The sequence below is a fragment of the Oryctolagus cuniculus genome, chromosome 6, assembly GCF_964237555.1.
Source record: "Oryctolagus cuniculus chromosome 6, mOryCun1.1, whole genome shotgun sequence".
NCBI classification, from domain to species: Eukaryota; Metazoa; Chordata; class Mammalia; order Lagomorpha; family Leporidae; genus Oryctolagus; species Oryctolagus cuniculus.
Window position 1 is genome coordinate 22,333,313 of NC_091437.1, and position 20,859 is coordinate 22,354,171.

Below are 20,859 nucleotides of genomic sequence, written 5' to 3' on the forward strand. Positions count from 1 at the left end.
GCTCCAGAAACAAACCACGCCCACCTGTTTCTGTTAAACGGTGGCGCTCAGGCATCTGCGGGAGACGGCTAATAGCCCCCGTTCCTCCTAGAATCAATGCCAGTTCCTAATTCCAACCCAAGCTAGTGCTTCCCATTCCAGACCAAAATCTAAGTTTAAAAAATGCTTCTGGGGCGGGCACCTGGCCTTGTGGCTAAGACGCCTGCATCCCATGTGGAAGTGCCTAGGGTCAAGTCCTGACTCTGCACCCTATTCTAGCCTCCTGCTGCTGTGTACCCTCGGAGGTAGTTGGGTCCCTGCCACACACACCGGAGACTTGCATTAAGTTCCTGACTTCCAGCTTTCACCTGACCCAGCCCTGGCCACTACAGGCAGTTCATTCTCTCTGTCTGACTCTCTTTCTTCCCCCTTTCAAATAAATAAACAAAATTAAAAAAAAGAATTCTGGGGCCTGTGATGTGGCACAGAAGGTAAGGCCGCCACCTGCAGTGCCAGGTGTCAGCATCCCATTCTGATGCCAATTTAAGTTCCGGCTGCACCACCAGTGACCTCTAGTGGAAAGAAAGAAACTTGGTAACTGGTGCTGTAGGTTTCTCCTCTAGAACTAAAACAGGACTTTTATGGGTGAAAACGCTGCTTCCCTTAACCAAAAGCCAATCCAACTCTCAAGCTCAACTACAAACGTCGCACTCATCCGCAATCTTCCCTTCCCTTCACCGTGCTGCCAGAAGTTCGACTTCCAAACGCTGCAGCCTGCAGAGAAGATGCTGCGTTATGATGGAGACAGAAGCCACGTCTACACTCCACAGGAAACTGAAACGGAAAGGACCCCAGGGCCCCGCAAACACCAGGGAAGGGACCCTCCTGATGGACACTGTGCTCGTGCTGTGATAGTCAGTCATGCTGTGCGTATCAGCAGCGACACTAGTGTTCGCAGAATAGGAAGCACCTAAGCAGGTACAGGTTTGGTGCACCAAGACAAGACGCCATCTGAGGCACCCGCTTCCCATATCAGATTGCATAATTTCAAGTCACAGCTACTCTGCTTCCAATCCAGCTTCCTGCTAATGCACCTGGGAGTCAGCAGATGACAGCCCAAGTGCTTGGTTTCTTGCCACCCTCCCGGGAGACCAGGATAGAGTTCCTGGCTCCTGGCCTCAGCCTGGTCCAGCCCTAGCGACTGCAGGCATTTGGGGAATGAACCAGCAGATGGAAGATCTCTTTGTCTCTATTATCATGCCTTCCAAATAAATAACAAACTTTTTTAAGGACGAAAACCCAAGACACTTCAGGAAATGGATAGGTGGGAAACACACAAATACTAGCAAGCCATCTGGCTCATGGAATGCCAACAAACTAATTTTGCAGTGATTAAAAGGTGGACTCAGAGGGCTGGCACTGTTGCACAGAAGTTTAAGCTACTGCTTGTGACACGAGGTCCCATATCAGAGTGCTGGCTTGAGTCCCAACTGTTGTGCTATGATCCAGCTCTCTGCTAATGCACCTAGGAAAGCAGGGCTTGGGCCCTGACACTAACAGGGGAGACCCTGGTGGAGCTCCTGGGTCCTAACTTCGGCCTGGCCCAGCCCTGGTAGCTGTGGACATTTGGGGAGTGAAGCAGCAGATCAAAGAGTTCTCTCTTCCTCTGTGTCACTCTGCCTTTCAAATAAACAAATAAATCTGCAAAAAAAAAAGGGGGGGGGGGCAGTACTTTGGCACAGCAGGTTAAAGCCATGGCCTACAGTGCTGGCATCCCACAAGGGCACTGGTTTGACACCCAGCTGCTCCACTTCCAATCCAGTTCCCTGCTAATGTGTCTGGGAAAGCAAAGGAAAATGACTCAAGTGCCAGGGCCCCTGCACCCAAGTGGGAGACCCAGAAGAATCTCCTGGTCCAGCCAGATCAATGCAGCCATTTGAGGAGTGAACCAGCGTCTGGAAAATATTTCTATCTTCTAAAAAAAAGAATTCATTTTAAAAACAGACTTAAAAACAATGGAAACTGGCACTGTGGCACAGCAGGGTAAGCCACTGCTTGGGACACCCGATTTTCATACCAGAGTGCCCAGGATCAACTCACAGCCACCCTGCTTCCAGCTAACAAGCCTGGGAGGCAGCAGATGACGGCTCAAACACTGAGTCCCTGCCACCCGCATGGGAGACCAGGATGGAGTTCCTGGCCCCTGGTGTTGGCCTGGCCCAGCCCTGCCTTGTTACAGGTGTTTGGGGAGTGACCCAGTGGAAGGAAGATCTCTCCCTCTGTCTATCCCTCTCTGTGTCACTCCGCCTTTCCAATAAATAAATCTTTAAAAAGCTAACAATACAAAGCACTTCCCCACCACACTCACTCGAACCCCACACATATACACTTACACATTAGTGTGGAGCTGGAATTCATCGGTCTTGTAGCCGACGGCAAAGTTGCTCTGGGTGACTCGGGACTTGGCAGTCTCAAAGTTCATCTGGTAGCCAGCCAGCCAGCCCTCATAACCCAGCACCAGAGCACCCCGGATGGAGGGCCCAGCGATGTCGAAATCCACGTCGCAGCCCAGGTTGATGTGCTCCCGCTTGTAGCCTGTCTTGATTTTAGCATTTTTTTTCCTGAAAGAAAAGAAACTGTATTAAAATCAAAACAAACTCATCTTGGGGGAATCATTCCAAGAAATCCAAAGTTTTTTTTAATCCCAGTTTAGGGGGCCAGTACTGTGACAGACTGGGTAAAACCTCCATCTGCAGTGCCGGCATCCCATATGGGCACTAGTTTGAGCCCCAGCTGCTCCACTTCTGATCCAACTCCCTATTAACAGCCTGGGAAAACAGTAGAAGATGGCCCAAATCCTTGGGCCACCGCACCCACGTGGGAGACCCAGAAGAAGCTCCAGACTGTCCCAGCTTCAGTCGTTGCAGCCATTTGGTGAGTGAACCACAGATGGAAGGCCTCTGTCTCTCTGTCTCTCCTCTCACTAACTCTGACTTTCAAATAAATAAATAAATCTTCAAAGAAAAAGATCGTGGGGCTGGCACTGTGGTGTAGTATGTCAAGCATCAGCCTGCAGTGTCAGCATCCCATATGGGTGCTGGTTTGAGTCCTGGCTGCTCCACTTCTGATCCAGCTCTCTGCTATGGATGGCCTGGGAAAGCAGTAAAGTCCTTGCGCCCTGCACCCATGTGGAAGACCAGGAAGAAGCCTTAGGCTCCTGGCTTTGGATTGGCCCCGTTCTGGCTGTTGCAGCCATTTGGGAAATGAACCAGGAGAGGGAAGATGTCTCTCTCTCTCTCTTTCTGACTCAGCCTCTGTGACTCTGCCTTTCAAATAAATAAATAAACCTTTAAAAAAAAGATTATTTAAATAAGAACAATATTAGCAGTGGACTGGAACATGTCAATTAGGCTTATCTGGGAATTCACAACACATATACTCATCACCTTTAGAGAACCAATTGGTTACTCCCAAAAATGTAAATTAAAAAAGGATTAGGTGGGGCCAGCACAGTGGCTCACTTGGTTAATCCTCCACCTGCGGCACCAGCATCCCATATGGGCACTGGGTTCTAGTTCTGGTTGTTCCTCTTCCAGTCCAGCTCTCTGCTGTGGCCCAGGAAGGCAGTGGAGGACGGCCTAAGTATTTGGACACCTGCACCCACATGGGAGACCAGGAAGAAATGCCTGGCTCCTGGCTTCGGATTGGAGTAGCTCCGGCCGTTGCGGCCATTTTGGGGGTGAACCAATGGAAGGAAGAGCTTTCTCTCTGTCTCTCTCCCTCACTGCCTAACCCTGTCAAAAAAAAAAAAAAAAAAAAAAAAGGATTAGGTGCCAGTGCTGTGGCATAGCGGGTAAAGCCGCCGCCTGCAGTGCTGGCATCCCATATGGGTGCTGGTTCGAGACCTGGCTGCTCCACTTCCAATCCAACTCTCTGCTATGGCCTAGAAAAGCAGCAGAAGATGGCCTAAGTCCTTGGGCCCCTGCACCCACATGGGAGACCCGGAAGAAGCTCCTAGCTCATCTTGGTAGAATCCCCCATTGCGGCCAACTGGGGAGTAAACCAGCGGATGGAAGACCTCTCTCTCTCTCTCTCTCTCTCTCTCTCTCTCTCTCTGCCTCTGCCTCTCTGTAACTTTCAAATAAATAAATAAATCTTTAAAAAAAAGGATTAAACATTCATTATACCTTTCTTACAGTAATAACTATACTTCAAAGTAACCAGTTAAGCAGTAGGTTCTCCTTATTTAAAGACTCAAGCTGAAAGTGAAGAGGGAATTCTGAAAGTGGAAGTGTCCCCCTCACACACTCTCCAAAGAGTTACTGAATGTCGATCGGCACCAGCACCCCACGGGAAGCACACGACGCCCCCAGGTTTTAGCCCGTCCCTACAGGAGTCTCAATGAGATGAGGCCCCTGGACCTGCAGATTACCAGAAAACACAGGGGGCAGCGAAACAAGTTAAATGACACCACACAGTCACACACAGGAAACCCAGTGGATCTGCAACTCCACAGGAACCAGGACCTCGTGTCAACAAGTCAAGGACAAGGTAGAAGAGGAGAGCCGGAAGCGGGGGCACCTGCAGCTTCCCACGATGACTCTGATCTGTGGAAGTCACGAAAATCCGAGCAGACTACAGATCTGACAGCATCGAGGAACTAAGACTAGTGTTTTCCCACGCAATACTGGGGTGATGGTTACGCTTCTTTATAAAGGATCCTTAGCATTTAGAAATGCACACTGAAGTAATTCCAGATGAAATTATGAGCTGTTTTCACTTAAAATAACGTAAGGGTGGAGGGGATTCGTCTTTCTGGCCGTCTAAATACAATATGATCAGCCTGGGGCTGGCAATCACAAAACCAGCAGACAGGAACAAGACAAGGACTTAGCATACTCTGTATACTCTGTATGTTTCATACTCTGTATACTCTGTATGTTTGAGACTTTCCATAGTAAAATAATATTAAAGGTTAAATATTCTAAGTTCTCAATCAGACAAGACTTTTAGTAGTCACAATTGAAAAAGAAGCTAACACACTTCCCAAGCAACAGTGAAATTTGTGCCTCAGGACCTCAGTTTCAAGTTTGGAAAGCTTCAAAGGGAAGAAGGAACAGCCAACCAGAGTTTCTCTCGGTAAGAAACATTGTAAATAAACCTACCTTGGTCTCCCTGTTCTTGGGGGGAAAGAGCTTGGGTTTTGGTTAAGTGTCCACTTGGCACCCAGCTGGGCAGTGTGACTGGTGAGACAGCTGTTGAGGTGCTGACATTTAAAAAGAGAGGGAAAGGGCTGGCCTTGTGGTGCGTTAGGTTGGACCACCACCATGAAGATGGCCCAGGTGCCTTGGCCCCTGGCACCCACGTGGGAGACCTGAAAGGAGCTCCAGACTCCCGACTTCAGCCTGGACCAGCACCGACCGCTGCAGAGTGAACCTGCAAATACAATCTCAATCTCAATCTCTCTCTCTCTCTCTTTCCCACCCCTCAACTCTGCCTTTCAAAAAAAAAAAAAAATCTTTAAAAAAGGAAAAGAAATTGAATTTTTTTTTTGGAGGGGGGGCAAGAAACATACCCATCAGGCATCCTCCAAGCGCCAGATAAAAAGTCGCTGCACTCACAAGCTGTGAGGCCTATGGCAAGGTCTCTGCTCACCAACTGCACCACCCACTGTCTCACTGGATTCCAGCCAGCAGCTCAAGATCCTCAAAGAAAGGGGCAGTGCTGGGGCCAGGGCTCAGGCCTATCCACAGGGCTCTACTCTTTCTATCGCTGCGTATCATGGCTGTGGAGTCTTTCCTCTGTCCACATTAAGGGGATTTTGTTTAAGCTATTTAAACAGTGGTGCTAATCTGACAAGCACCTGAGATGTATGAATCTGCTCTGTGACTACCAAGCCGGCTTCAGCTGGGCAGACATGCAGGGTAGGTGCCAGTTGCTAATGAGGTCGCAGCGTCACCCAGGAGTGGTCCACACTCCGCAACTTCCAAGCACCAGATGTTTCTTGAGCTGCACCCTCAGTCACTGTGCAAGCCACCATTCCTTTCCAAGCTCCAACAGCAGTCAGCAAAATCAGCCCTGAACACCCAGGGCCAGCAAGACACACAGCAGGCACCCTCAGGCTGAGCATCCCCACATCATTCTCCAACGGATCATTCTCCAGGGCTTCTTGGAGAAAGAGCTGACAGCAACAGCAGGAGGAACACATCTAACATAAGACCAGGACATCTTCTGAACCCAGAAATACAGAACTAACCAGAAGAACAAGGAGGCGGCCAGCACCGCGGCTCACTAGGCTAATCCTCCGCCTTGCGGCGCCAGCACACCAGGTTCTAGTCCCAGTCGGGGCACCGGATTCTGTCCCGGTTGCTCCTCTTCCAGGCCAGCCCTCTGCTGTGGCCCGGGAGTGCAGTGGAGGATGGCCCAAGTGCTTGGGCCCTGCACCCCATGGGAGACCAGGAGAAGCACCTGGCTCCTGCCATTGGATCAGTGCGGTGCACCGGCCGCAGCGGCCACTGGAGGGTGAACCAACGGCAAAGAGAGACCTTTCTTTCTGTCTCTCTCTCTCACTGTCCACTCTGCCTGTCAAAAAAAAAAAAAAAAAAAAGAACAAGCACAAGTACGCAGGATGTCAACCTGAAGGAGCACCCAATGGCACAGGCAGGGCAACTTGAGCAACAACATAAATAATAACAGGATTTAGCCCTGAGGATAAAATCCACATCCATGAATCCACGCGAATACAGACATTCACAGGGGCAGAAGGGACAGTGCTTCCCTAAATCAGAATTCCAATTAATTAGTAAGTGAAACGCGACAGGAATATAAATTCATCAAATGCCAAACCTAATCGTTGCTTGCAAGACTTCACCAGTGGATGCTACTATCTTGTGAGACAAAACAGACAAATAGAACACACAAGACACTTGTTCATCACAAAGAAGAAACAGCAGCTTTACAGTGGAAAGAGCGGGCAGGCATCACTACACCGAAGTGATAGAAGTTGTATTACCAGGGGCCAGTGCTGTGACACAGTGGGTTAAGCCAGCCCTCGCACCACCAACAGCCTATATCAAAGTGCCGATTCAAGCCCTGGCTATTCCACTTCCAATCCAGATTTCCGCTAACACCTCTGGACAGCAGCAGATGATGCCCCAAGTACCAGGGCCCCTGCTACCCACTGGGAGACCTGGATGTTGGTCCTGGATCCTGGCTGCATTTTTATTTGGAAAATAAACCAGCAGATGAAAGATCTCTGTCTCTGCCTCTCTCTGCTACTATGCCTTTTCAATAAATAAAACTTTAAAAAATAAAGAAAAAGAGCAAAACTGAGGCGGGCAGGGCCAGCACTGGGGCATGTCACCACACTCTTCCTGAGACGTGCACCGAGGACCCAGGGATGCATTGCGTCTGCAGCTCCCGAAGACGCACAACCTAAACCTACACACGAGGAAATGTCACACAAATCCAAACTGAAGGACATTCTGCAAAACTGGCCACTCTTCTTCAAAAGCGTCAAGGTCATGAAAACCAAAGAAAAATCACAAATATGCCCCAGATTAGAGGAGATGAGGAGACCAGACCCCTAAGTGCCATGCGGGATCCAGAGCCGGATCGCGATCAGCAAGGCATCAGGAGACAGCAGGTTTGGCCACCGTAGCATAGCCGCATTAATTTGTTCTATGTTAATGTAAGGCTGAGAGAAGGATGTAACAGAATTTGACATATTATTTTTACTGCATTTTATAAGTATGAAATTATCTCAAAATAAAAAAAAACTTTGCTGTGTTTCTTACTGCAGGGTCTGGAGCCTTCTCCACAAACCTCTCAAAACTAATGGGAAATCCTTTACAAATCCCAAAGTGCACCAACTCAGATCAGCTGGCACAGCCTCTGGGTGTGTCCTGCAGCCCCTGAGCCTACTGGAAACCCCATGGGTAACGACCATGACCATGATCACCACACAGTGCTGGGGGCAAAGGGACAAGCAAGAAGGCATAGTCCTGGCAGGAGCAGCTGCAGCAGAGAGAACACAGAAGAGCCTGGACTTGGTAGATCCTCCTGCGAGCAAACTTTTGGAAGGTGAAAAAAAAAGGCAAGAGGAAGGGAAGAAAACAACACAGGATGGCAAGCAATGAACCTCATCATGCCACTGAACTGCACACTCAGAGATGGCTGAGATGGTAGATTTTATATGTTCATTTTAATTTTTACTAACTAAAAAAATTAAAGATTAAAATTCAGTCCATGCCCTGATCCCTCATCAGTGGATAATTTTCCCCAGGGTCAGTAGACGACCACTTGGAGCAGGAAAAAGCAAGCTTGTACAGGGGACAAGAACGGCTCCTTCTGCCACGTAGACAAGCACCTAGGAACTGAGGCCCCAGTAACAACAAACAAGCCTGCTCTGCTGGTGGCCAAGGGCCTGGGGCAGAAAAGTGCAGGTCAGACCTTCCCCGTCTCAGGGTCCCTGAGCAAGAAGCCAGCCTGACAGAGGGGGCTGGGAACAGGAACCAGTTAGCCTGGCTTCCAAACATCACCTGTTATCCCTCAGCTTCAACCACTCACATTAGCAGCAGCCTCAGCACATAAAATACAGCATTACTCAAGCAGAAATCCTACAGCCCCCACGGCCGAGGCCAGGAAAACACAAACAGGGCAGAATCTTGATTACGAAATATTGCTGGCTGATGAGCCAAAGAAAGGAAGACCCTGTGGGTCAGGAAGGTGGGGTGTGGCTTAACACCCAAGGCCTGGATACCCTCAGATCCCTAGAGGGGCCTGGAACAAGTGCAGGAGGAACTGGAAAACATGTCTGTCCAGGAAACATCATTCCCGAACCAAGCAGTGCTCATCAGAGCACAGTCCATTCATGAATGGCCATGAGTATGTCCCGGGACTATATCGAAACCACAGAACTCAAACTCACAGGTCACAGAGGATGTTAGGCCCATCCCCAAAACCCTTTGTCACAAACAGCTTCCAGTGCCTGCAACATCACAGAAGGTCCTTGTGGAGATAAGAGACTCTTACCCAGTGTTAGGCGAGAAGGAGGAATCGAAGGTCAGCTTCAGTCCACGTGCAAGCTGAACAGAAAAGAAAACCAGCAGCGAGTTTAGTGACAAGGCAGGCCAGCAGGTGTGCGTTCACGAACCCACATCTCGGCACAGGCTGCAGTACCTGGTCTTCCACGGTGATCTCGGTGCCCAGCGTGTTGTCGGTGTTCCATTTCTCCGTAAACGTCAGCCCGTACTCAGTCCACCTGTACTTGGTTTCCAGACTGCCCGTCACTTTGGTGGTCTCAGTGTTGGCTGAGCCTGAGCTTGTAAATTCCTACAAACAAGAGATATGAGTCACAGCCTGCACCCCAGGACCCACTCCATCCCTAACCACTGGAACTGCCTTCACGCGACAACGAGATACCGGCAGTGGGGGGCAACAGCTGCCTCCCTCCCCTGTAACTCGGCACTCCCATTCCATCCCGCCTCCAGCCGAGGACAGAGAAGCAGCACCGGGCTAAGGCTGACAGAGCAGTAATTCAAGCCCAAAACTCCTTCCTTCCAACAGTGACTCCATGCACAACCTAAGGGGAACCATGGGCTGGCGCTGTGGCACAGCAGGTTGACTGTCCCCTGCAAAGCCAGCAGCCAATACGGACACCTATACAATGCTCTGCTTCTGATTCAGCTCCCTGTTAACGTGTCTGAGAAAGCAGCAGAAGATGGCCCAAGTGTTCGTGCCCCAGTCACTCAAGTGAGATCCAGATGGAGTCCTGGCTCCTGGCTTCAGCCTAGCTGCTGTAGCCATCTGGGGAGTGAACCAGCAGATGGAAGATCTCTCACTGTCACTCTGCCTTTCAAATAAATCTTTAAACAATAAATAATCAAATAAATAAAGGGGACCAGTGAGTTTTCTTAATAATTATGTAGTTAGGCACAAGTCAATTTTATAACAAGAAATCCAAGGAAAACTGGAACTACATGAGGTCTGCTGTGATGTTCTGAGTGCTACCAGCTGCTGAGTTGGGGACCCCCAGTGTGGACCCCATGACTGTGATGACCACAAACCTCCCCAATCTCAGACAGCACATTGTTCTGGCCTTGCCAGGCACACCTGGGCAGTTAAGTGGTTAACAATAAGCACACATGTTCTGTGGGAGTGAGACAACTTACCAATCCATTCTCGGACTTTGTTTTCAAATCAAGCTTTATTAAGCCAAATCCTACAGAAAGAAGACTGCAGTTAACAGGTGAAACAATGAAACCAAAAACAGCATCTCCGCCCTTCTGCCCTTTCGAAACACTCTGGGTGCTGACCCCACCTGGGCCCCACGTGGGCGTCACCTGCACTCCCCGTGGGGCTGAGAGGAAGGTGTCCCACAGCCAGCAGAGACACACCCATCGGCTTCACGCACACAGTGGGCTAAATTTAGAATCTGTACCCACAGAGCTGCTGCACCTGTGGAAGGGAAGACACTAGGGTCCACTCATCAGCAGCAAACCATAGGCCTGCCCCGACAGGGGCACAACCAGCAGAGCTCATCTCCCTCCCTGGCACAGAAGTGCCCAAGAGGCCGGCACCTGCAATGCCAGCATCCCATATGGGCACTGGTTCAAGTCCTGGCTGCTCCACTTCCAATCCAGCTCTCTGCTATGGCCTGGGAAAACAGCAGAAGGTGACCCAAATCCTTGGGGTCCTGCACCTCCATGGGAGACATGGAGGAAGCTCATGGCTTCCGCTGGTGCAGCTCCAGCTGTTGTAGCCAACTAGGGAGTGAACCAGTGGTTGGAAGACTTCTGTCTCTCTCTCTCTCTCTCTCTCTCTCTGCCTCTCCTTCTCTGTGTAACTCTGACTTTCAAATAAATAAATCTTCTTAAAAAAAAAAAAAAAAAGCGCCCAACAGCTGACCGACAGGGGTCTCCCAAACTGTTATGGGTAAAACTGCAAACATGCCTACCCAGCCTGTGAGCTGAAGACGGCCCTCTCCCAGCTCCACTCACCGTAGCCCTTGGTGAAGACATCCCTGGCAGATTTGCCAAGATCGGCATACGTGGGAGGTACAGCCATCTTCTACTGCAATAAAAGAACCGCCAGAATAAATATGCTGGTAATTATGGAAATTAGTTTACAATCAATAAAAATTATTAGCTACAATTAACAGCCAATTAAAAAAGACATTCCGGGTGCCTCACGCTCCCAGGTACAAGCAGCAGTATGCACTGTCTTGTACCTCTGTTTGCAGCTAGGGCTTGAGGCCCCAGTAAGCCCCTGCTGACGGAGGTTCGGCCACCTCTGCTGGGCTTCTCCAGGACTGAGGCAGGCCCAGGGCACAGTAGGAGCCCGTAAATATTTGCTGAATGAATTACCTGCCACAGACGCACTCCCATGAGTCAGCTTCTCGGCTGAACTGCAGAGCTCTTGCCAATAAAACCGATCATTAAGGATGGGGGCCGCTAGGACATTAAAGGTGTGGAGGAGAAATAGAGCCTTTCATGGCTGCAAGTCTTCTGCATGGTTCTGATTCTACAGCTCAACAGACACAGGTGCCAGACAAACCCAACTTCTCACACAGCTTCTGCCCTTGAGGGGAGCCCACAGGAAGGGAGCCGCATTCCTCACCAAGCAGGCCATGCCTCGTGGACAGAAATCCAGCCGCACCCTCCAGGAAATGTAACTTCAATTGGTGCTGAGGGATAGCAAGATGGGCACTTGACCCACTGTGCGGCAGTGGCTACGTGCCCCTGTGGATGCCCACATCCCATGAAGGAGTGTCCGAGAGCCAGTCCCACCTCCACTTCTAATCTAATTCCCGTTAATGAGCCTGGGAGGCAGCAGATGATGGCTCAAGTACTCAGGTTCCTGTCACTCACATGGGAGACCTGGATGGAGTTCCAAGCTCCTGGCTCTAGCATAGCCCAGCTGTGACTGGGAATTCAAACAGCAGATGGAAGATCTTTCTCTCTCTGTTTCTGTCCCTGTCTTTCCCTCCCCCGTCACTCTGCCTTTCAAATAAATAAGTTTAAAAAAAAAAAAAATAAAAAGCAATGATTCAAATAGTCCTTGTCCACACAGAACCCCTAGAAGGCAATATTCTGAGACTGTGCACACAGAATTAAAATCCCAATCCTGAAGAACGACCTGTGTGCTCTGTCCAGAGGGAGAGAGTTATTCATGAGAACAGTGCCACTTGTCACCCTTTTCCATCTCCAGAATCATTCCTCTCAATGAACCCAAAGGACAGTTCCATTCATTTTTAAAATACAGTATGCTGAAATGACCACAGTGGATGTCATACGCCCAAGTATGCATGCATAAACACACTGCAGTCACTGGTGACCAGGATCCCACTGTAAAGAGCTCAGATGACCCAGGCGTCACTATCACAACCGGAAGCTGTGACCCAGGCCTTCACTTCAGAGACATTGCAGGGAGCCCACAGGGCACCGGGTCTGCTGTACAACAAACCACAGAGCACCACAATTTCAGATCACAAAACCACACTCTGGGTCCCATCTCGTTCTTTCAGAGCTTTGCTCATTTGTTCCCAGCTCATTTTAGTGTGAGAGCAGAGAAGTGCAGTGAGCTGTTTACTCCGTCCTATTTTTGTTGCTGCTGTTGTTGTTATTTCTTGCACATGACCAGGCTGGAACCATAGGCGGCTCAGCCCACATTAGGATCAGAGCAGGGAAGATGGGCTGCCTCGCTGGTCTTTCTGAAGTCTGAACTATCCCAGCTTGCTCCTTCCTCCCAAACCTGCGGGCTCCAAGTCCTTGACAGATACCCCCTGCCTCATGGTGGCAATGCCTCAGCCACCACACCTGGCCCTCTTTGGGAAGAAACCAGCACAAAACCACCAGGAAGCCCTCTTTGGTGCTATGCCCTGGGGGCAGAGGAGGAGCAATCCTGGGCCATGGGCTGGGTCACCAAAGACTTGCTCCTGGCCCTGGCCCCATAGAAGATCCACCCCAGAAACTGCACCCATACAGTAGCCTTCACACATGCACTGGTTCACTGCCCAGGGAAAAGGCAGCACACCCATCATTTAATATACCCCAAATGCCCTCTCTTATCACTAATCCTCAAAACCCAGCAAGCAAAGCCACCTGTCAAAATACACTCCAGCTGCAGCAAACATCAGCCACTAAGGAGATTACTGCCAAGGTCAAGGGAGTAGGGAGGGCAGAGCTCAGATACAGCCAGGCTCTCCTGGGGCTGGGGACTTCCCTCCTTCAGGTGCCACAACTGCCCATTCACTGGTATGAGCTGCTGGCAGGTGAACTGCTCATGAGCCAGAACACTTTCTTATGTGCCCTTCATGTTAGCAATTCCAGATGCTGTTTTCTCACATCTGTGTCACATCGCTTCTTCACCTGCTTAGCCAGAGACCCTCAGGGAGGCGTGTGCATGCCCAAGTAGCATCCCCACCCCACCCCACCCCACCCCACCCCCGCCCCAGTACAGCACCTTGCAGAGGAATCTCGCACAGGAGCAAGCACGGGGCATGGAGTCAATTGCCCTTGGAGCACAGAAAGATGCCCGACCTCTTCACAAGGGGCCCAACTGCATGCACCACCCCCTTCCCTCTCCCCTACCCCACACAGGCCAGACCCTTGCTGCATTTATCTGACCAGACTCAGGAAAAGCCTGACACAGCACAGCCTCTCCCTAAAAGCCTCAGTTTCCTGACAACTCAACAGCACCCAGAAAACACCCATTTTCATGGTTCTCAGAACCCACTGCAGAAGTAATCTTCAGGCAGGAATAATGATCATCCAGGACTGCGGGAAAGAAAACTAGGCACCGCGCTTCCTCACTGAACCCTGCCGGTGCTGACTCGGAAGTGGAACCCTAGCCCTGGCCCCTCCCAGTCCCTCCTTCCATCTGATCTGCTCCAATCACTCAGGTCTGTGCAGGTCCCAGAGCCTATCTGTCTCTGCCCACAGGTCTTCCAAATCCAGCCTCTGGAGACCAACCATGAAGTGGGGCAGTCTGACATGCAGACACAAACCAGAAGGCGGCCTGGGGAAGACAGGACCAGGTCTCTCTGCCTGCTGAAGGCTCCAAGCAGAGCCCAAGGACTCAGTTCCCAAGGATGAGTGGGGGAAAAGGGAGGAGCAGGACCAGGATGAGCCAGCCTGCAGGCAATCACTGATGGCTTTGAGAAGGACAAGCCAGCTACACCAAGAGACACGAGTCCCAGGATCCTCTACAGGCTGCCTGCTCACCTACCAAACCTTCCTCTGGCTGACCTTGAGAAGTTATTCAACCTCCACTCCAGCTAAGGAATGAAAATCCAGCCCACAGTGTACACTCGGAGGCCAGGGATAGTGTATCAGCCAGCACGGTCTGCATAACACACTTACGTAACCTCCATCTGGGGGCACACACCCTCCCTGACGCACCAGCTGCTTGACAGTCACAGCTGCCCTGCTTAGTGTCCCCACCCCTCGCACACACCTACCCCCAAGTCACATCCTTGAACTCAAAGCACTCCAGAACCTGTCATGCATAAATTTATCCCAAATATGGCAAACACAGTGGGTGTTTGGCACAGTGGCTTCAGCTGTACCCCATAGCGGGATGTTTGGTTTGAATCCCAGCTACTCTACTTCCAATCCAGCTTCCTACAAACGGACACCTAGGAGGCAGCAGAGGGCAGCTCAAGCCCTGTCACTAGGAAGGTCTCCACAGGGGACCTGGGTGGAGTGCTGGGCTACTGGCTTCAGTTTGGCTCAGCTCCAGCTGTGATATGTATTTGGGGAGTGAACCAGCAGATGGAAGATCTCCAACTACTCCTCTGCCTCTCACATAATACATAATTTTCAAAAACTCAAAAGCTACATGTGTTAAGATGCCAAAGCATGAGTAAGCATTGTGGCACAGGTTATGCTGCCGCCTGCAGTGCAGGTATCCTGTACAAGCAAGCATGAGCGCCAGTTCAAGTCCCAGCTGCTACACTTCTGATCCAGTTCCCTGCTAATGCAGGTGGGAAGACAGCAGATGATAGCTTAAGTACTTGGGTCCCTGCCACCCATAGGTGAGGCCTGGATGGAGTTCTAAAGCTCCTGGCTTCAGCCTGTCCCAGGCCTGGTTGTTGGAGCCATTTGGAGAGTGAACCAGCAGATGGAAGATCTCTCCCTGTCTCTGTATCCCTGTCTCACCTCTCTCTGTAACTCTGCCTTTCAAATAAATAAATAGTGGTTGGTACTGTGGCGTAGCCAGTAAATCCACAGCCTGCACTGCTGGCATCTTATATGGGCTGGTTCAAGTCCTGGCTACTCCACTTCCGATCCAGATCTCTCTATGGCCTAGGAAAGCAGAAGATGGTCCAATGCTTGGGTCCCTGAACCCACATGGGAGACCCAGAGGAAGCTCCTGGCTCCTGGCTTCGGATTGGCTCAGACCCACTATTGCGGCCATTTCGGGAGTGAACCAGCAGACCACCTCTGCCTCTCCATAACAAATAAAGGATGCCAAGGCCCCAGAAATAACAGGCATTTGATACAAACTGCTATTTGATGAGTTAATGAGCATCAAAGTATCACTGTAAGGGGTGGGTAGAAACTTTGTATCTGATAACAGCGTCTAAACACATTACAATGTAACCAGGAAGGAGGTACCTGCAGTACCAGCACTGCTATAGAAAGGGAGAGGAGGGAGACTCCCACTGCCCACTCCAGTCCCCACCTTGGGGTAGGGAGCTGAGCTCAGGCTGGAGTCTGACCAACTCTGGAAGAGGGCTCTATGTCTGACCTCAAAACCAAGGCTGGACTTTACTCCCAGAGCCCCTGGGAGCCACTGCGGGGTGCCTGCCACATCTGTTTGGGAAGCTCACTTAATGAGCAGATTGGCAAAAATACAAAGGTCAATATCCAGTGTCAGTGAGCCTATAGAAACCAGTGACTCTCCTTCATGCCAAGTGAGAACACAACAGGTGCACTTCTCAAAGGACAATCGCCCAGCAGTAACCCTAGTGGCAATTCCACTCCCAGGAATCCACCCCACAGTAGTAAACAAGGCACCCAAGGAGGTGTGATGTGCACACTTCCAGCCCCAGCACTTGTAACACAATGCTCAGGAGTAACCTAAATGCCATCAGCAGGGTGGTGGGTGACCACAATTTGAAGTACCTGCAAAGTAAAGAAACCACACGATAATCAAAAAGTGGGGGGGGGGGGGGGGGGGGCCGCGCCGTGGCTCACTTGGTTAATCCTCTGCCTGTGGCACCGGCATCCCATATTGGGCACCGGGGTCTAGTCCCGGTTGCTCCTCTTCCAGTCCAGCTCTCTGCTGTGGCCCGGGAAGGCAGTGGAGGATGACCCAAGTGCTTTGGCCCCTGCACCCGCATGGGAGACCAGGAAGAAGCACCTAGTTCCTGGCTTCGGATTGGCACAGCACTGGCCGTAGTGGCCATTTGGGGAGTGAACCAACAGAAGCTTTCTCTCTGTTTCTCTCTCACACTGTCTGTAATTTTGTCAAATAAATAAATAAATCAGAAAAAAAAAAATGTGGGGTTAAGCATTTGGCACAGAGGTTAGGACACCAGCTGAGATACCAGCACCAGGGTGCCTGGGTCTGATGCCTCATTCCAACTCCTAACTCCAGTTTCCTGCTCTTGCAGACCTTAGAAGACAGCAGATGAGGCTCCAGGCTCCAGGCTCCTGGCTTCAATCTGACCCAGCCCAGCTACTGCAGGCATTTGGAGACTGAAGCAGCACACTGAAGACAGCCCTCAGTATCCCTCAAATAAAAATAAAGCAAATATGATGCCCACTTATTTTACTTCACTATTTAAGCCACATCTATTTATATTTTTAAGTTTCAGACAGAAAACTGGAAAAGTCAGTCAGGTTCTGAAATTCAGCCATGCTGTGCCATGTTGGTTCCAACAGGCAGTCACAGCAGAGACACCACAAGGAAAAGTTACCCAGAGTCTACACTGGTTCCAAGAACAGATTCCAACCACACTGGGATGGCAAGGTTATCTGGCAAGGCCTACGGAAGCAGGTTCACCTACAGGTGACCCCCTAGCAGGTGGCAAACCCTGCCCAGGAGGCAGGACCAGGCAGAGCTCCCAGACTCCAGCACACATGAAACAGCCCAGGGCCTGGGTCAGGAGGACACAGCAAGCCTGCTGTCCCATCTCACTCTGAAGCTGCCCAACAGCTAGGGCAGCCCCCAGGGAAAGCAGGCACTGAGCACCCACAGAGACCCACCCTGATATACACCCTTTTCCCTGCAGAGACCCCCTCAGAAGGACCCAGGCAGGCACCAGTCTTGGCACCCCCCCACAAGGGCAAGCCATCACTGCAATGGCTGACATGGAGAATACAGTGGTGTGGGTCCTCCACGCTCAGCCACTAACAGCTAGGAGGGCTCCTAACAAGAAAACCCCTCCAAGGGCAAGGGTGTGGCAGGACTGGGAACCCAAGACCGGGAGCCTCCCTGCCACGGCACTTCCCAGTCCATCCAGGGACCAGGCAGCAGGGCAGCGACTCCAGGCAGCGCTTCTGTCCTTTCCCGCCTGTGTGGCCTTGCACAAGGTACTTGTATGCTCATCTTCTCATCTACAAAATGTGGCTAACAGTGCTTTCCCGAGGGAGGTGATACAAGCAGTTAGGGCAACTGCTGGAACACTTAGGAGGCCTGGCACAGGGCAAGTGCTCGAACATGGGTAGTGGGGACCACAACCCATTACATTGGAAGCTCTTTGCTTGCACCTCCAGATCAACAGCCTCTTCCACGCCCTGGAGCTAAGCCTTACAGGCTGCGGGCAATGGGCTTATGCTTGGGTGCAACCAACAGGAGGCACTTGCAGAAGACGGAAGTTTGGAGAATAAGGTCTGAGGATCCACTGCCAGGCTCCCTTCCAGCAGGGCCTCAGGTGGACAGTGACTATTTCCCTCTACCTATGGCCACAGCTCCTGTCAGAGAGCCCCCTGCCCCTGTTCCATCTCCTCCCAGCTTCTATAACTGCTGTGCCCCCTCTCCCAAGGCCACACTCCTAGCTGGGTACCACACACCCCACCTACATCTTTACAAAAATGCTTGAACTCTGTTGGATGACCCCATGGAAGTATAATCCTGATTCCTTCAAGGGCTCTGAGCACTAAGCGCCCAAACCACAGCTATCAGTCCTCACGGTCTCCATCATCACACTATCCCAGGATTCCCCTGGGGGAGACAGAGTTACGGAAAAGCCTTTGGCACTGCTGTTTCTCCAACATCATGCTAGTGGGTTGGCCAGTCTGCAGGAGGGACATCAGACCAGCCAGGGATTAGAGCCAAAGGAAAAGCAACTTCCCCAGCAGGAGGCGCGGCCAGCTCACCCTCACAGACACACAGCCACACCTTCTTGCAGGGAAGGGGCCCTCCAGGGGAACAGTCTCTGGTCCATCTCCAGGATGCTGGTAAAGACCACGGCCCTGTGCTCTGGCAGCAGGTTTGCGCTTGCAAAACAGCTCTCCTCCCCTCCTCCCTCCCGCAACAGTCTCACAGGGGCAGCCCAGCTTTCCAGCGTTGCTTCTATTTTAAACTGCCCTGGCAGCTGGGCCAGCACCGGCACGGCCTTCGGCGAGACTCAGGAGAATGCAGCTGACTGGGGGCAGCCCATGTGCCCATCTGCCCACCTGCCCATGGAGGGGAGAAAGCCCAGGCTGTGGCCAACGCCCCGTGGTCTGGGTCCTGCCTGACCTCTGGCACCTCACGTTCCTACAGCCCCACTGCCTGACTTGACCCAGAGGGGCTAACACAGACAGCACTTGAGCAGGCAGCCTCAGGGCTGGAATGGACCCTAGACCACTTTCTAGGTGTGTGACCTTGGGCAAGTCAGAGCCTCTCCACCTGTCATTTTTCTACAACTCCAACACGGAGAACACGCACCTGGCCTGGCACCATGGTGAGGACTGAGGAGTTGGTTAAGACAAAGCACAGAGTGTTCAGCCAGCATCCAGCAAGCTCATCTCTTATTCTAATGAAGACCTGAGCAGGTTGCCAAAAGGTCACCATCAACCCCAGGGTCCAGAGTCCTCCCTGTCCACAACAAGGTGTTGTTTAACTGAGCGACTCCCACCTCATCCCAGGGAAAACTGACCCTTTTAAAGAACACACAGCACTGCTATCCTTAAGATCCACAGCGGGGACTCCAGAGACCCCCGTCCACTGCCCATGGGCCTATACCAATCTGCCCGGTGTACAAGGGTAACGGCTCTCATCTGAACAGCCACTTCCACTTATTAAACCACGTTCACATCCATCAGCTCCTCGAAATGGCCCACTGGAGTGACAAACGCAGTGCTGACAGCACAGGCGCTGGCCCCGGCCAAACCAGGCCTGGAATCCAACTCCATTCAGCTGACCGGTGTGACCTTGGAGTAGTTCCCTCACCTCTCTGTTCCCCCTGACCTGTACAATGGCAACCGAACCTCTCCCTGAGGGCTCACGGGCGGTGGACTCGGGGTCACAGAACATACCGCCAGCCCCCAGGAGGGTGCCCACAAGGACTGTGACAATGACCACCATGCTTTTACAGCAGAGAAACTAAGACACAGGAAAGTGACCTGGCCTGTACCAGAACTGGTGGCTCATACCAAATCGCCCCGGGGAACCCTGCTCTGCAGGCCTCTTCCCAGCAGTGCCGCTAACAGAGCTCGGCCGTCCACTCACCCCGGTCCCCCCTGAGAAGCAGCTAAAGGGAGGACGATCCAGCTGGTCCACCTTCCTCAGCTGCTACCACAGCAGTGAGTCCCCTGCGGGCTACCTGCAGGTTTAGGCTGGCTCTCAGCCACACTGGTGCTTCGTCCAGTCACCAGCACCAAAGACAGCACACGTGGGAGGTCTTGCCGAGGGCAAAGTGGGCTTCAGTGCCTCAAGGACACTGATGGCTAGAAGTAGAGGTGAGCGTCTCTCCTCACCACCCACTGGAAGTCCTTTGTCCACATGTGCTTGGAGTCCAGCAGGCGTCTCCTTGCTGTGTGGCCCCCTGAGCCCCAGCTTTGCCCCTGCAGCCCCTTCCTGGAAGCGCACAAGTGAAACCAAGCAATGGCTGGGAGCGGTCCCCACTCGCAGGGGCCAGGTGCCTGGTTCAGGACACTCCGACAGAGCCCATCACACGCTTCCCCTCACCACCAGTGGAAGAAAGAGCCTTTGGGAGAACCGGATTCACCCACAGCCCCCTGCCTGCAAGCCCAGAGCTTCCTATGGGGACGGAAAAGGAAGGACACAAAGCAGCTAGCTCACATCAGGAAACAGTCAGTTTCTCACTGCTCCAGGGTTGCACCTCCCATTCCAGTCTAAATATTTATGACTCTGCTAGGCAGGGCTGTGTTCTGGCAGGGACTGGGAGATCTGGGTCCCTCCGGGGGATGCTCAGGTCCAGGGCCTACAGCTCCCACACGCGCCCATTCAAGAATGCCACCAACACCCAATGTGCACCTGCTCCGTGCCAGCTGCTGGAACAGGAAGCCAACCCTCTGTCCCCAGGGGTGGATACAAGAGTGCTTGCCCCACACATCCTTCTCAAGCACCTACTGCGTGCCAGAGGCCCCACCGCAGGCGCGGAGAACATGCAGACCACAGAGCAGCTCACTGGCCAGGGCTACAGCAGGCAGGCCCCAGGGGAAGTCCACACAGGCCCTGCCAGGACCACAACGGGAGCCCCCTCCCCTGGGGCCTCCGGAGAGAGGGGCCTGGGGCTGAACAGGTTCAGGCTAAGGTGGAGCCGCCCTGCATTCAAGGCCTGCGTGAGCAAGCTGGATCCTCACCCATTACCCCGAAAATCCCTCAATACCCGCTGGACGGATGCCAGCTAACAATCCGGCCATCAGAACACTCAAAGCAACAGGAGCTAAGTTCGCTGAATCCCACGTGGAGCAAAACGGC

At 52.0% G+C, this 20,859-nt stretch overlaps 1 protein-coding gene across 8 annotated transcripts in view; it reads right to left on the reverse strand.

Annotated features, from left to right (window-relative positions):
* VDAC1 (voltage dependent anion channel 1) overlaps positions 1 to 20,859 on the reverse strand; it is a 55,095-nt gene that overhangs the window by 5,870 nt on the left and 28,366 nt on the right. For 4 of the 8 annotated variants that reach the window (XM_070074967.1, XM_070074968.1, XM_008254831.4 and 1 more), the window contains 5 exons: positions 10,980 to 11,052; positions 10,152 to 10,201; positions 9,160 to 9,312; positions 9,013 to 9,065; positions 2,373 to 2,600 (listed from right to left, as the gene is read on the reverse strand). In XM_070074967.1, the coding sequence (XP_069931068.1) occupies positions 2,373 to 2,600; positions 9,013 to 9,065; positions 9,160 to 9,312; positions 10,152 to 10,201; positions 10,980 to 11,046 (551 nt within the window). In that variant the 5' untranslated portion in view covers positions 11,047 to 11,052. 8 annotated transcript variants of the gene reach the window in all.